General features: G+C 41.0%; 1 protein-coding gene across 1 annotated transcript in view; it reads left to right on the plus strand.

Annotated features, from left to right (window-relative positions):
• LOC109934844 (inter-alpha-trypsin inhibitor heavy chain H3-like) overlaps positions 1-15086 on the plus strand; it is a 96055-nt gene that overhangs the window by 25708 nt on the left and 55261 nt on the right. The window contains exons 13-16 of the mRNA XM_048606762.1: positions 3207-3392; positions 5596-5735; positions 6064-6221; positions 9928-9999. Coding sequence (XP_048462719.1) covers positions 3207-3392; positions 5596-5735; positions 6064-6221; positions 9928-9999 — 556 coding nt within the window. The remainder of the gene's footprint in view (positions 1-3206; positions 3393-5595; positions 5736-6063; positions 6222-9927; positions 10000-15086) is intronic.

A 15086-nucleotide genomic window follows, 5' to 3' on the forward strand; every position in this document is an offset into this window, starting at 1 on the left:
ACCCCTTTCCCCTCCCCCATTTCTGAAGAAGGGTCTCGGCCCGAAACGTCAGCCTTCCTGCTCCTCTGATGCTGCTTGGCCTGCTGTGTTCATCCAGCTCTACACCTTGTTACCTCAGATTCTCCAGCATCTGCAGTTCCTATTATCTCCAATAAGAATTCAGTCATTTATGAATTCTGACTTCCAAGATCCATAGTTACATTTATCCACTAATTTCTGGAGATTATTATCTATTGACTCCCCTACATTCTTTTTCTTTATTCTTTCTTTGGATATGCTTGTTGATGGAAAGGCCAGTCTATCCATTTCCTCTTGAATGGAATGATTGGTTAGACCACTTCAGAGGACGGTTAAGAGTTAATCACATTGCTATGGATCTTAAGTCACATGTAGGCCAAACCAGGTAAAGACTGAAAGCTTCCTTCCCTAAAGGAAATCAGTGAACCAGATTGATAGCCTCTTGACCTTCATTATTGAGATCTGTTTTTAATTGCCGATTTGTAATTTATTTAAAATTCCACCAGCCATCATGGTGAGATTTGAACCCAGGTTTCACAGAGCATTAGCCTGGGCCTCTGGATTACGAATTCAGTGATATTGCCACTACAAGTGCCTCCTTTGATGTTGAACTCGACTATTTAATCTTTCTCTTTTCAGATGTTTGTTTGCCCTAAGATTAAATAATTAGTAAAAATTTTGCACAAATTTATCAGAAATATCTGTTGTTTCTTTTGTGCCTTGTTGGGCTACACCATAATGAGCTATAGTCACAAATGAATACAAAATTGCATATACCTGTTCAGTTTCTGATTTAGAACCTACCTTGAAAGTAATTCTTAATCTTGAGAATTGTTTTCCTCAACACGTCCCATTCTATGGTCTATTTGGCTCATTTCTGAAATTAAATTTTCTTGGCACGTCGGAACTGGCGATCCATGAGTTGAACATTGTATCCCGTTCTTATGAGAGCATCCTTCAAAATCTTTTGGTGTTCGTCGTGTTCCTCCTTATCTGAGCAGATCCTGTGTATGTACAGGGCTTGTCCATAGAGGATGGCTTCTTTAATGTGTTTAGGGTGGAAGCTAGAGAAGTGCAGCACTGTGAGGTTATACGTGGGCTTGCGGTAGAGTGATGTACTTGGTGTCCGTCCTTGGTGGAGATGCATGTGTCCAAGAATGAGACTGATTCTGAAGAGAAGTCTGTGGTAAGTTTCATGGTGGGCTGAAACTTGTTAATATGCTCTGTAGTCATTTCAGTGATTGCTCACCCTGAGTCTAAAGGAAGAAAATGTTGTCAATGTATCTGGTATATAGCATTGGTTGGAGGTCCTGCGCAGCAAAGAAATCTTGCTCAAACTTGTGCATGAAAATGTTGGCATATTGGGGTGCAAATTTGGTCCCCATGGCTGTTCCATGTGTCTGGATGAAGAACTGGTTGTTGAAGGTGAAGACATTGTGGTTGAGGATGAAGTGGATGAGTTGTAGAATGGTGTCTGGAAGTTGGCAGTTGTTGGTATTGAGTACTGAGGCTGTTGTAGTGATGCCATTGTCATGGGGATGCTGGTGTTGACTGCCAAAACATCCATTGTGACGAGGAATGTTCCTGGTTCAACTGGTCCGTGGGCGTTGAGTGTTGTGTAAGAAATCTGTAGTGTCACGACAGAAGCTCGTACAATGGGTTTCAAGATGCCAGAGAGGTATTCACACAGGGTCAGAAGGCAGTAGAAGCCTCCTACGCGAGAAGTGCATGGGACAAGAGGATACTCTGAAGGTCTGGATCAAAGGTCATGATCAGTCTGTTGAGTTGACAGGCGTGTTCCTCGGTCAGATCGACAGGTAGTTGTCTGTAGTGTTCCTGGTTGTTCAGTTGTCATTCCCACTCAACGTTCTTAGTTCCAAAGAAAACAACCCAAGCCTATCCAGCCTCACTTCATAGCTGAAATGCTTTACCCAGACAACATCCTGGCAAATATCCTTTGCATATTTCCAGTGCAATCACACCCTTTCTATGGTGCGGTGATCAGAACTGTTCATAATACTCCAAATGTGGCCTAAACAAAGTTCTGTACAGCTCCAACATGACGCCCCCTTCCCCCCAACTCTTATAATCCACGCCTCAGCTGATAAAGGTCAGTATCCCATATGTCTCCTTAATTAGCTATTAACACGTCCTGCCTCCATTAGGGATCTGTGAACAAGTACCCCAAGATCTCTCTGTTCCTCAGAGCATCCTACTGTCTTGCCATACATTGAGTATTTCCTCATTTTGTTCCTTCCTCCAAAGTGCATCACCTCGCATTTATCAGGGTCAAATTCTATCTGCCTTGATCTGCCCACCTGGCCAACCCATTAATATACTCCTGAAGCCCAACATATGCCTCCTCTCTGTCACAATCCAATATTTGTGTCATCAGCAAACTTACTTACCATCCTTTCCACAATCTCGTCGACATTATTGACTGCATAGTGGGTTTTGTTGAATCTTGCCAGGAGCTGCTCTTCTGCAGGTTTTTTCAATGTTCAGCTTTCAATGTTCTACTGACTGTCTGCTCGAGTAGCTTTCTTAAAGCTTCGTCTGAAGATTTCTTCAAAACGTACTAGAATCTACATCTCTGCTTATCACATTGTATGGTGGATTCTCATCACAGTCACATTGGTGAAAAACACATCAGATAGATCAGCTGCAATCCTCCTTTTGGTCAGAATCTAAAGAGCCTGAGTGGTCTACTGTGAAGGAAGATCACTTGGTGGTACCCTTTGAGTTTTACATCTGTCTGAACAGAGAGATCCAACTTCAATTTGACATCTTGTCTGATATATGATCCTCCACAAACCTATCCAACACTATGCCCTGTGAAGTGTCAGACACTCAATGGTGACAGGCCATCAAATTGTTTTAGGAAAAGTTAGCTACAGAAACATACCCAACAATGTTGTTTCTCTGCCTCGTGCACATTATGCGTGGAAAGATAAAAGAAAAACAAATAGTACTTTAAATAATTACAGGATGTTCTCTGGCAAACGAACTGCCCAGTGAGAGTTAAAACTAGCTGGAAAATCCTAAAAGTACTTAATATTAGGAGTAAATCACCATCCAAATGCATTCTGACCTCAGTTCGTGCTTAAAATGAGTTTCGAAGCTAAGACTGGTCGATGTTATGATTATTTTAAAAATATGCTCAGTTCTTTAATTTTCTTTTCTAACAGGGCTTTTACGATGAGGTGGCGAATCCTTTACTTTTGCATATTGAATTGCAATATCCAGAGCAAGCCATTTCAGAGTTAACTCAGTCCAATTTTAGGCAGTTTTTTGATGGGTCAGAAATCGTAGTGGCTGGCAAGATTTCAGATAATAACCTGGAGTCACTCATTGCAGAGGTCTTTGCACAAACTGTAAGTACTCTCTAAAATCTACTCGAAATCATTCATTTACATTACTGGTAGAATACAACATTGCAGTGCAATAGCAAATTATTTAACTCACTGTACCCATAGAATCCCTGCAGTGTGAATGCAGGCCATTCAGCCCATTGAGTCCACACCAATCCTCCAAAGAGCATCCCACTCACACCCATGCCATCCCTGGGGCCCTGAATTTCCCATGTCTAACGCACCCAGCCTGCACATCCCTGGAAACTATGGGCAATTTAGCATGGCCAATCCACCTAATCTGCACATCTTTGGACTATGGGAGGAAACTCATGCAGACACAGGGAGAATGTACAAACTCCACACAGACAGTTGCTCAAAGCTGGAATTGAACCCAGGTTCCTGGCACTGTAAGGCAGCAGTGCTAACCACTGAGCCACTGTGCCACCCGCTATTTGAAATAAAGACTGTAAACTTTTCCTAACAACAACTTTTACAAAACCAAAACCTCCAAAAATCATAGAGAGACATCTGAGAAAGCCATCATGGCTGCAGAAACGGCTAAAGAATTGACTTTACTTTTTTACTTTTTCCTTGTAGCCTTGTAGCCTTGAAGCATTTTTCTTTAAAGTATTTATCCAACTATCTTTTTTAAAATTTATTATCAAATCTGTTTGAGCTTGAGTCCCATCCAGTTGGGGACCACGTGTAGGGTGTCAAAGTTTGCAGATAACACTAGGATGAGTGGCAAAGCAAAGTGTGCAGAGGACTGTGAAACTTTGCAGAGGAACACAGATACATTGAGTGAGTGGGCAAAGGTCTGGCAGATGGAATACAATGTAAATAAGTGTGAAGTCATACATTTTGGTAGGAGTAATAGTAAAAAGGATTATTACTTGAATGGTAAAAAGTTGCAGCATGCTGCTATGCAGAGGGACCTGGGTGTCCTTGTGCATGAATCACAGAAGGTAGGTCTGCAGGTGCAACAAGTAATTAGGAAGGCAAATGGAATTTTGTCCTTCATTGCTAAAGGGATTGAAATTAAAAGCAGAGAGGTTATGTTGCAGCTGTACAAGGTGCTGGTGAGGCCACACCTGGAGTACTGTGTGCAGTTTTGGTCTCCTTACTTGAGAAAGGATGTACTGGCACTGGAGGGGGTGCAAAGGAGGTTCACTAGGTTGATTCTGGAGTTGAGGGGGTTGGCTTATGAGGAGAGACTGAGTAGATTGGGATTATATTCATTGGAATTCAGAAGATTGAGGGGGGATCTTAATGAAACATATAAAATTATGAAGGGAATAGATAAGATAGAAGTAGAGAGGATGTTTCCACTGGCAGGTGAAGCTAGGACAAGAAGGCATAGCCTCAAGATTAGAGGGAGCAGATTTAGGACTGAACTGAGAAGGAATTTCTTCATCCAGAGGATTGTTAGTCTATGGAATTCCTTGCCCAGTGAAGTAGTTGACGCTACTTCAGTAAATATTTCTAAAAAAAAGGTAGATTTTTTTTGAACAATAAAGGAATTAAGGGATACGGTGAGAACACGGGTAAGTGGATCTGAGTCCACGAAAGGATCAGCCATGATCTTATTGAATGGCGGAGCAGGTTCGAAGGGCCAGACGGCCTACTCCTGCTCCTAGTTCTTATGTTCTAAATAGTACCTTGTTCCTGCCTCTTTGCATGGTCTTAAAACCCAGCCACTAGCCCCACCACAACCCTTCCACCACAACCCCAGTATTCCCTGCCAAAATAGGCCAAATCCTGGCCAGCCAATGGCACTGATTTATCCATAAGGCCTTCCTGGTGGGCCTGCAGTCAGATTGGCCATCAGCTTCAAACAATAAGACTTCATTCCACTGAGGGGCAGAAGTCCCATTCTACACTAATTTGCAGCCCACAGCACATTGTGGCTGAGGAGGAGGTTTCTTCAAGATCTGTCAGCTGACTGCTGAATTTCCTTTTGGGGGTGGGGTGGGGAGAAGACATAAACTTCTGCCCTATCAGCTCACCTCATATATATCAAGAATCCTATCAGTTTTTAGTTTTCAGTTGATAAAAATAGCTGTGCCTAATATGTAATAATGAAAATATAACAAATTAACGGTATTTTTAAAGTATAATTAACTGCAAATTATGAATTTATGTCATCGAACAAAGAACAAAATGTAATATACTTTCCCAAACATTTTACTATAATGTTCAGCCTTACACTTTAATTCTCTAACAGGCTAATGAAAACCTAACTCTAAAAGCTGAAGTGCAGGTATCAGAAATTGAAAATATTACTGCGCAGCAGCAATACATTTTCGGTGATTTCACTGAGCGACTGTGGGCTTATTTAACCATACAACAGCTATTGGAGAAACGGTAAAGTTACCAAAACTTTTTGTCTCTAAGATTGAAATTTTAAACTTGTAGTTTATGTACAAGCAGTGTTTGGTAAGTATCATGACCAGTCCATCAGCACCGGAAAGATAGGTTAATATTTTTGTTATCAGTCCTATGCTGTCCTTACCAACTGTAGCTGTCACTGTTGCAAATCAGCTTGAATTAATAATAGTATTTTACTTAGATTACATATACACAAAAAAAATCATTGAAAATGATTGCTGGAACATTTGTTTAAATAGCAGCAGAAGTATTTACTGAACTGGATAGCAAAATGTAATAAATTAATTGTTATTGTTTCATTCAGTGTTTCTGTAGAGACAAATGAAAAGGGAAACCTAACAGACAGAATCCTGGAACTGTCACTCAAGTACAGCTTTGTAACCCCATTAACATCAATGGTTGTCACAAAACCAGAGGAAAATAAGAATGGAAGCTTTGTGGCTGACAAACCGTCAGAAGATGGTAATGTTTGAATAAAATTAACATTGATTATATCTTGATTTTGCAATTGACATGCACCATATATATTAGTCAGTGTATGTATGTGAGTTTGATTTAAAAAGCTACATATTCTGTTCCCATGTACGTCCTTCCTCAGTGTACTTGAATAGCTGTGAAGGATCTTGGTTTAATGTTTGATCCAAAATAGAGCAACATTTGACAGTACCGAACATCTTCAGTACTAGGGCACAGTGACAGGCTACTTTTGTCAAATCTTTAGAATTTGAACCTAGGAAATTCCACAACCAGCTGAGCCACAATTGACACAATTTTTATGATAAACTGGGGAATATCTGCAGGTTTCCTCTATTCACCTGTTGTAGTCTAGATGATGGAGTAGAGGGCCCCAGTGGGAATTTACAATCCATGGTTTCTAAGTTGGGTAGAGTTAAGGCTGAACTTTACCAAAAATCAGCAAAGTGTCACTTTCAGAATTATCAAGGAGGGTTTCTTTCTGTGAGCTCTACTGAGTTAACTCACAGCTCACCTCATGACCTACGTATCACCCCTCTCTGACGTCCTATTCGTGCTATCGTGCACTCAGCAATGGCGGAAATAATTGCACTACAAAGACCTCCCAGTTTTCCAAGTCCTGGCACCACTTTTAAAGTCCAGCTGTGTGCCAGGTCCAGCACTGCCAAACAGGAACATCCTGTCACTATCCAAATGTAGGAGGGGAATGAATAAGAAGCACCTCTGAGGGTACAAATGTGACACTTTATTAGCAAATACACATTACAAATGTATTATTTATTTAAATCATCAGCCCTCTGATTGACTGTCATTGTAACTGCAGCGACACAGGTTATCTATCCTTAGTACCATCCCAACTTAGAACCCTGTCTAAAGGAGTGCTACTGTTTCCCTAATGCCCAGCAAAGCATAACATCTTCCCATTGTTCAATATGGGGATAACATACGTCGGAAAACCATCAAACAGCAAATAAACAACAAATAAATGTTCACTTTCATCCAACAACAGCAAAAGCAAAGAAAAGCTGCCCAGGGTAACAGCCTTTTGTTTAACAACAAATTTACAGTTAATGAATGATCACTGCACCCAACTCACAAATATTGGAACCCAGTTGTTAATTAAGTCCTGTCCAGCTAGTTGCACAAGACACTTCACCATTGTAATCTATCTCTATGAAAGACTGCTGCAGCTGCCCTGTTCTTCACATCCCCTCTTTGCCTGGTCCAATTTGCAGAGCAAAAGAACTTGAGTATTGCAAGATGCACACCCCACCCCCAACTACCACAAACCTGCCCCCCAAATCAGACTGATCCAAGCATCAGACCTCATCCACACCAGGTCCTATTGCCTGGTCCACGATGGCTCTGTTTCAAGAATTAGCTGCATTGGTACATAACGCTTGGCAACAATCGGGAATTGCATAATAGAATAATCAGTCATGGTTGCAAAGGATAGCCCTCCAGTAACAATCCTTGTAAAGCATCCAGCCCTTGAAATGCAGCAGGAACATATGAATTCTCAGGCATCATGGCAGTCCCAAGATACTTGGCACCAAGTTCTAAGATGTGGTACAGCTAATCGATCTGCCTGCCAACTTTCATTATCAGTATACAAGGACACCCAGATCACTTTGTACATCCCCACTTTCCAGTATATCACCACTTTAATAATACTTTTCCTTTCTGTTTTTCACACTGAAGTGTATAACTTCACATTTAGCCACATTGTAATGCCAGTGCCATTTTTTACCCACTCATTCAACTTGTCTGAATCACCTCGAAGCTGACTGGTCTCACAGAATCATAGAATCCCCAGTGAGTGGAAGCAGGCCATTCAGCCCATCGAGTCTAGGCCAACCCTCAGAAGAGCATCCCTTCCAGACCCATCACCCTCCCTACCCTGTCTCCATTCCCTTGCATTTCCCATGGCCAATCCACATAGCCTGCGCATCATTGTACTGTAGAAGTAAACCGGAGCACCTGGAGGGTACCCACACGGACACAAGGAAAATGTGTAAACTCCACACAGACAGTCGCCTCAGGCTCGAACCAAACCCTGCTCACCACTGTCTCCTCCTCACAACTCGCAATCCAGCACAGTTTTCTGTCATTAACAAACTTATAACTATAGCATTTGTGTCCCTCATCCAGGTCATTTATATATATTGTGAATGACTGGGGCCCTAGCACTGACCTTTGCAATGCACCACTAGTCACTGCCTACCACTTGGAAAAAGACCCATTTATTCCCACTCTCTATTTCCTGCCTACTAATTCTTGTTCCATGCTAATAAATTTTATCATCTATTCCATGTGCTGTGACTTTACACAGTAATTTCTTAGGAAGGACCTTATCAAAAACCTTGTGAAAATCCAAAACACCAATCCACTGGTTTTCCCTTCTCTGTTCTATTAGGTACGTCCTCAAAAATACTCCAGAGGATTTGTTAAACATTATTTGCCTTTCATAAACCCATGCTGATTATGTCTAATCCCATTAGTGCTTTCCAACGGTTCTGCCATCAAATTTTATATCTCAGATTCTAGAATGTTCCCACTACCGATGTTAGGCTAGACATGACCAGCAAGATTAAAACTCCTTTGCACGTACAATCCCGTTCTCTCATCCTAGTCACTTTTTTTACAACCAGCACTTACAGTTTACCTGTCACTATCTTCATCCCATCTAATCATCCTCTCTGTATCACTGATGCTCTGTCCCTAGTACCAACTGGACACCTGCACTGTTTCATTGTCCATTTGAGGAATATCACATACAGGCAAGCAATCTGACAATTCCAAACATGAGCTTTTATTTACAGTCACAAAAAGTGAACACAAATGAAATTAATAGAAGCTGTGGTTTGCCCCAAAATGCAAAGAAAATTGAGATGGGGTTAGATTGATGACTTGACAAATCTCCTCCCCCTGGATAGATCCCTAATGACAAGCAGCCTTTCTGGATGTCTGCACAAAACAGTATGTCAATACAGCAGTACTGGTAGCCTTTGGCTCTGGCTGAAGTACCAACACACTAACAAGCACGTAATGGCATGACATGGCATGGTATGGCATGGATATTGTGACCATGCAGGTTGGTGCTCAGTGAACAAGTTTTAAGAGAGCAAGCAAGCACCCCTGAGATGCGGCCTGTTCCAGTCCGTGAGTTGCCTGTCCTTGTGCACAGTGTCCTTAAAGAAGCCTTTCAATGATAGTTGCTGGTGCACCCTACAACGCAATCATGCTGTTCCTGAGCAGCCCGCAAGTAGAGATGCCATGATGGTCAAGAAGGATCGGAAATGTCAGATGCCAATGTTGGTGGACAAGGGACACAAGCTGGTGTTCATGGGTCATACACTGAGATGCTGCTTGGTGCCGAGTAATATTGAGCATGCTTATAGCCAGTAGCAAGATGAGATTACCAGACACCTGCTCTGAATTTTTAACATCTAGTTTGTTTGGTGTATTTGGTAAGATAGGAAGCTAAACCTCAATGAAGTGAGTAACAATATTATTAAGGCATTTAACAAGCTATAAGACCACTTCAATGGCCAGAGGCTAAAAGATCTAATGAGTTAATCTCGATGTTATGATATGCTTCACTGGATTCTCGCACAATTCTGACACAAATCCTACTATAGCCACATCTCTCAAGCCCCTATAAAATTCAATCCTTGCTTTTATTTCATTTCAGAAAATGAGAAGCCATTACCACAAAGACCTCACTTTTTTGCAAGATCTCACGTTTCTGCAAGACATCCTCCACGTAAGATTTTTGAAAAGAATATTAATCTTATTTTGAGATGTTTATGAGAGATGTAGTAAACTGATATAGCAGTGTAAGAGATATTGTGTCACATACAAATATGTGAAGGAAACCATGGTTTCAAGCAATTGCCACCTCATTTATCAAATATGTAAAGGATTGCAAATAGAAGTGCTATGAACAGGAGAAAAAAAAAGATGCCAGAACCACAATGGCTGAGGAAGAACGTATACCAATGAAATGAAAATGAGAAACTAAGTAGAAGCAAGGTGGAATGCCAGAAAGAAATGTAAAGCTTATCTGCACTTTCACAGAAGTTCTAATTGTGTCGTGGTTGATGGGAATTGTAATTGGTTGCATGAAAGATGGAGAATTATATGAGATTTGTATGTTACTTTAGGAATGATGAAGGAATAAATGAAGAAGAAACAAATAACTCATCTCCTGACTCCACAAAGCCTGTCCATCATCTACACCGCACAGTTCAGAAGTGTGATAGAATATTCCCATTTGCCTGGATGGGTGTAGCTCCAATAACACTCAAGAAGCTTGACACCATCCAGGGCAGGGCAGCCTTTTGATTAGCACCACACCAACAAATATCCCCACACCACTGACACTCAATAGCAGCAGTGCATCTCACAAACAACAAACTAATCTCTAAATTCCGCAACCAAGCCCTTGGCTCCCACTGTGTAACTGGATCCTCAACTTCCTGACCACAGTCAGTAAGAATAGGTGACAATAAATCAAACAAATCGACAAGATGCACTGAAGAAATTCACCAAAGCTCCTTAGATAGCACCTTCCAGCACAAGACCACTTCTATTTAGAAGAACGAGACAGCAGATACATGGGAACACTATCAACTGCAAGCTCTCACCACCACCCCCCACCCAAGTTACTCACCATTCTGACTTGGAAATACATAGCCATTCTTTCAGTGTCGCTGGATCAAAGGAACTCTGTCTTTAAAGAGTTCATGATGTGGAGGTGCCAGTGTCAGACTGGGGTGGACAAAGTCAGAAGCAACAAGACACCAGGTTACAGTCCAACAGGTATTTATTTGAAATCACAAGCTTTTGGAGCATTAACTTCACCAGATGAAGGAGCAGTGCTCCAAAAGCTTGTGATTTCAAATAAACCTGTTGGACTATAACCTGGTGTCATGTGACTTCTGATCTTAATGGTGTTGTGGATGACTCAACAACAAATGAACTGTGGCAGTTCAAGAATGTAGCATTCCACCACCTTCTCAAGGGTAAGTAGGAATGGTCAATAAATGCTCATCAAGCGGCAATGTCCACATCCAATGAACGAATAAAACAAATTTGGGAAAGAAGTTGACTTTGAAGACTAAGGAACTCTGTCATAGTGTCAAAGGAAGAGTGCAAGTTAGCATTTGTAAGTAAGTTATGAATGTTTTGTCATTATTTTGAATCAATTCTGTATTATTTTTCCAATGTATTTTGTAATAACTTGAAATGTTGGCTATATATAGTACAGAGAGATCATTAAAATAAATGATAACTGAGAATATTTAGCAAATTGATCAATACATTTTCTGGTACCTGCTCCTTATGGATAATTGCATGAGGAGGAAATGGTTCCTTAAGATTTCTGCTGGTAAAAAATTTTGCCAATAGTCATTTACATTTAAATGCATTTACAGGCAGATGTTTGGTTCATCTAATTATCCACTTCTTTAATCAATGAACACTACCTTTCTCATCCCAGACAGATATCACAACTTGAATATGTCACATGTGACACCTTTATCCCAAGAGGTATCACAAAATCAATCAAAATGCTCAAATTATTTTTTCAGTTTTTTTTTCCCAGCCCATTGGACCATGTTTAGCTGTGGCATAGTGGACAGTGTCTCTGCCTCTGCCTCTGAACTAGAAGTTTCAGGTTCAAGTCCCACTTCACAACTTTGTCCATGGAATCTGTATTCAAAGTAGGACTGTGTTTGTTGACTTTTCAGATTGTGAAAACTTCCAATATGTCTTTAGTGAGCAGGAGTGTGCACTGGTCAACTATGATTGATGCAGAGTGGCACCCCTCAAGGTAGACTCTGATGGCAGGCTGGTGACCTATTACAGGAAAAAAGTAGTCATGGAAACAAACATTAGCATTTGCTTTGTCTGCTTCATGTTTCACGAAGCACAGGAGAGATCCTGGAAGGAAGGAATTACATGTATCTATTAAATAAATTTTAAATTCAATGGATAAGTTTTTTATCCTTTAGAAATGCTGCTAAATTTGATTCCAGCTGTCATCACCTACTAGGTACAGATTTTCAATTATAATGGAAATACCACAAAGACTCTGTGGGGCTGAGTGATATACAAAGCAATACGTGTTTTTAAGCGATTTTAATTGAGATGAATCATACTTTGACGTGTTTTGAGGGATTCCTTAGCTTTTATACAAATGAAGACGCTGGTAGAGTTGAATAATTGTTGAGGAGCTCTTCAAGTTTTGACCTGACATGACAGGAGGAGCTGACCCTCCGCTGTAGAGTTGGGAGTGACTTGGAGATTTTCCCATTAATATTCGACATCTGTCAAAAATTTGTAGTACTAACTAACATTGTTTTGGCAGGCATGTTTTGGAATATGTTAGTCAGTCATCGTGAAGCTTAGCTTTTTCTTTAGTTTGATACAACAGATGTTCGTTAATTGATGTTTGATCTATGTTGCTTTTAGTTTGTTTGCCATCGTGAGAAAGTGAAATCTTCTCTTTTCATTATTTCCATTGGTTGTTTAAAAAATTCATCTGTTTAAAGTGTATTACTCTGCATGGGCCATTGTAATGTAGTTCACTTATGCATTAAATTGTCTCTTATGATTGCTTTATTTCGTATGTTTCCCCTCACTGTGAAAGCAAGATGGAACTCAAGCCCCACCAATCCTGGAGGTGTCACAAAAGTTAAAGTTTTTCAAAAGAACACAGAATTCTCCAGTTGACCTATCATTTATCCCAGGTTGACAGAAAGATGGACCAGATTTCTGTCCTTAGCAAGAATGACTATAGATTCATAAATAGATTCAAACTACGGATGAGCCATTGTGAACCTCAACATATAACTGTACTAGTTAAAACTCTAACCCAATTATAAAACTCCCCTTCTAGCCACACATACAGACAGGAAACAAAAAAAAATCAGTTTCTGGCTGGAGGGAAGACTAGGAAGGCAGTTCAGTGGTCCCTGTCCACAGGGTTTACTGAGCCGATCCTTTTGCTGATCAGAATGCTACTTTTCAATCTTTCTTCCCTAGATACCTTCACTTGTTTGCAGGAAGCACAGGATGACTCCTTCACACTTAGAAGGGTCTCTGACTTCTTAATTTAAAGTCACTACTTACAGCAGCTGATGAGGGGAAATAATCTGGTTATCTTCAGATTTCAGAAGTTTTTTTTACTGTAGAGCAAATACTGCTCCTTCCCTTCCAGAAGCCCTGGAAGTTTTGTTGGGAACCTCTGGAGCATTTGTGTCTGTATGTCGAGGGTTTTCTTGCTGGCCATTTCTCTGCAGAAGCAGTGGACGTGCCAGTGGTAGCTGCAAGACACGAGAGCAAAAGTGTTGCAGCCAGTGATTAGAAGTGGTGTTCAATGAGTGACAATTGACAGCAGGGTGAGAGTTGCAGTGGAATGAAACTTACTCTGTTTTGTAGGGACATGGATGTCTTGGCATCCCTGCAGGAGCAATCCTGAAGTTCTCCTGCAAGGGCTACAATTCTCTCTTCTTGTAGGGGCTGAGGAGTTGAATGTAGGATACCCATCCGGGCTTTTACTGCCCCGTTGTGGACTGTCCTCTCCTGGAATGAGAGAATGGCAGGAATTGAGTGAGGTGAAAGTTGATGGAATGGCTATTAGAGCTGGTGCAGGTGGTCAAATGTTTGTGAGGTGTCCTGGATGAGTGAGTAGACAGTGCAGAAGCCATAGCAGTGTGGGGAAATAACAGGGAGTGAGGAACGATATTGCGCGCAAAGTGAGGGTGTAGAGCATGAGCCTTGGGTGAAGTAGCAGAGATAGAGTGAGTGTGAGGTGACAGTGAGAAGAGTTACCCTGTGGAACAGAGAAAGTTTGTGACCACCTTCTAGTATTGATTCCTCTATACAACTGAGACTGCACTGACCTAGGTGATGACTTCAAACCAGTCTGTCAGGGTCTAGTGGAGTGGTCTCCTTTTCTAGTCCTCCAGGAAGAGGACACCTTCCTTTGCCTCATCCCAGGCTCCTGTCAGTGCCATCTTCCCCTTCTCTGACATGCTCAGCTTACATCCTTGACTGAGCAGAGTAGCTTCAGAATGCCAGGACTCGTTCAGGTGCACAATGGGTTTTTAAATGTGGTGTGGGTGCTAGGGACACTGATCTTTCAGCATATATTTGGTGAATGGCTAGCTGTTCTGGTAACAGCGCACGATAAAATAGAATCAAAAATGATGGATGCCATAGGGACAGGAGAGCTAGTTCATGAGGTGAATTTGGTAAGATATGGTGAGAAACCTTGCTGAGCCTCACAGTGAGAATCCCTCCAAAAAAAAGTAACACAATTCACTCTTAAAATTTAGCTCTACGTATTAAAATATTACTAATTCGTCAATAAATGTATTAAACTTGGTTGCAACAACATTCCATGAATATATGTTAGGCACAGATTTTTTAAGGAAGACAAATAAATATACGTATTCATTTTTAGCTTTAGAAAATAACCCGGCACAACCAGAAACAACAAAAGTTGCTTATTTCAATACAATGTGGAGCTGGAGGAACACAGCAGGTCAGGCAGCATCAGAGGAGCAGGAAAGTTGATGTTTCAGGTTTACACATTTCATCACCCGAAATGTTGACTTTCCTGCTCCTCTGATGCTGCCTGACCTGCTGTTCTCTTCCAGCTCCACACTGTATTGACTCTGACTCCAGCATCTGCAGTCCTTGCTATCTCCTAAAAGTTGCTTATTTAATAGACATGTTTTTTTGAAAATACTCCATCTTCTTTTGCGGTATTTCTGGGAGTGGTGACAAGTTACCTTATGTAAGAGATCTATTGTAAAATCAATGCTGGGTTTAAAAAGTGTC

This window comes from Rhincodon typus, chromosome 16 (genome assembly GCF_021869965.1).
Source record: "Rhincodon typus isolate 14 chromosome 16, sRhiTyp1.1, whole genome shotgun sequence".
In the NCBI taxonomy this organism is placed as follows: Eukaryota; Metazoa; Chordata; class Chondrichthyes; order Orectolobiformes; family Rhincodontidae; genus Rhincodon; species Rhincodon typus.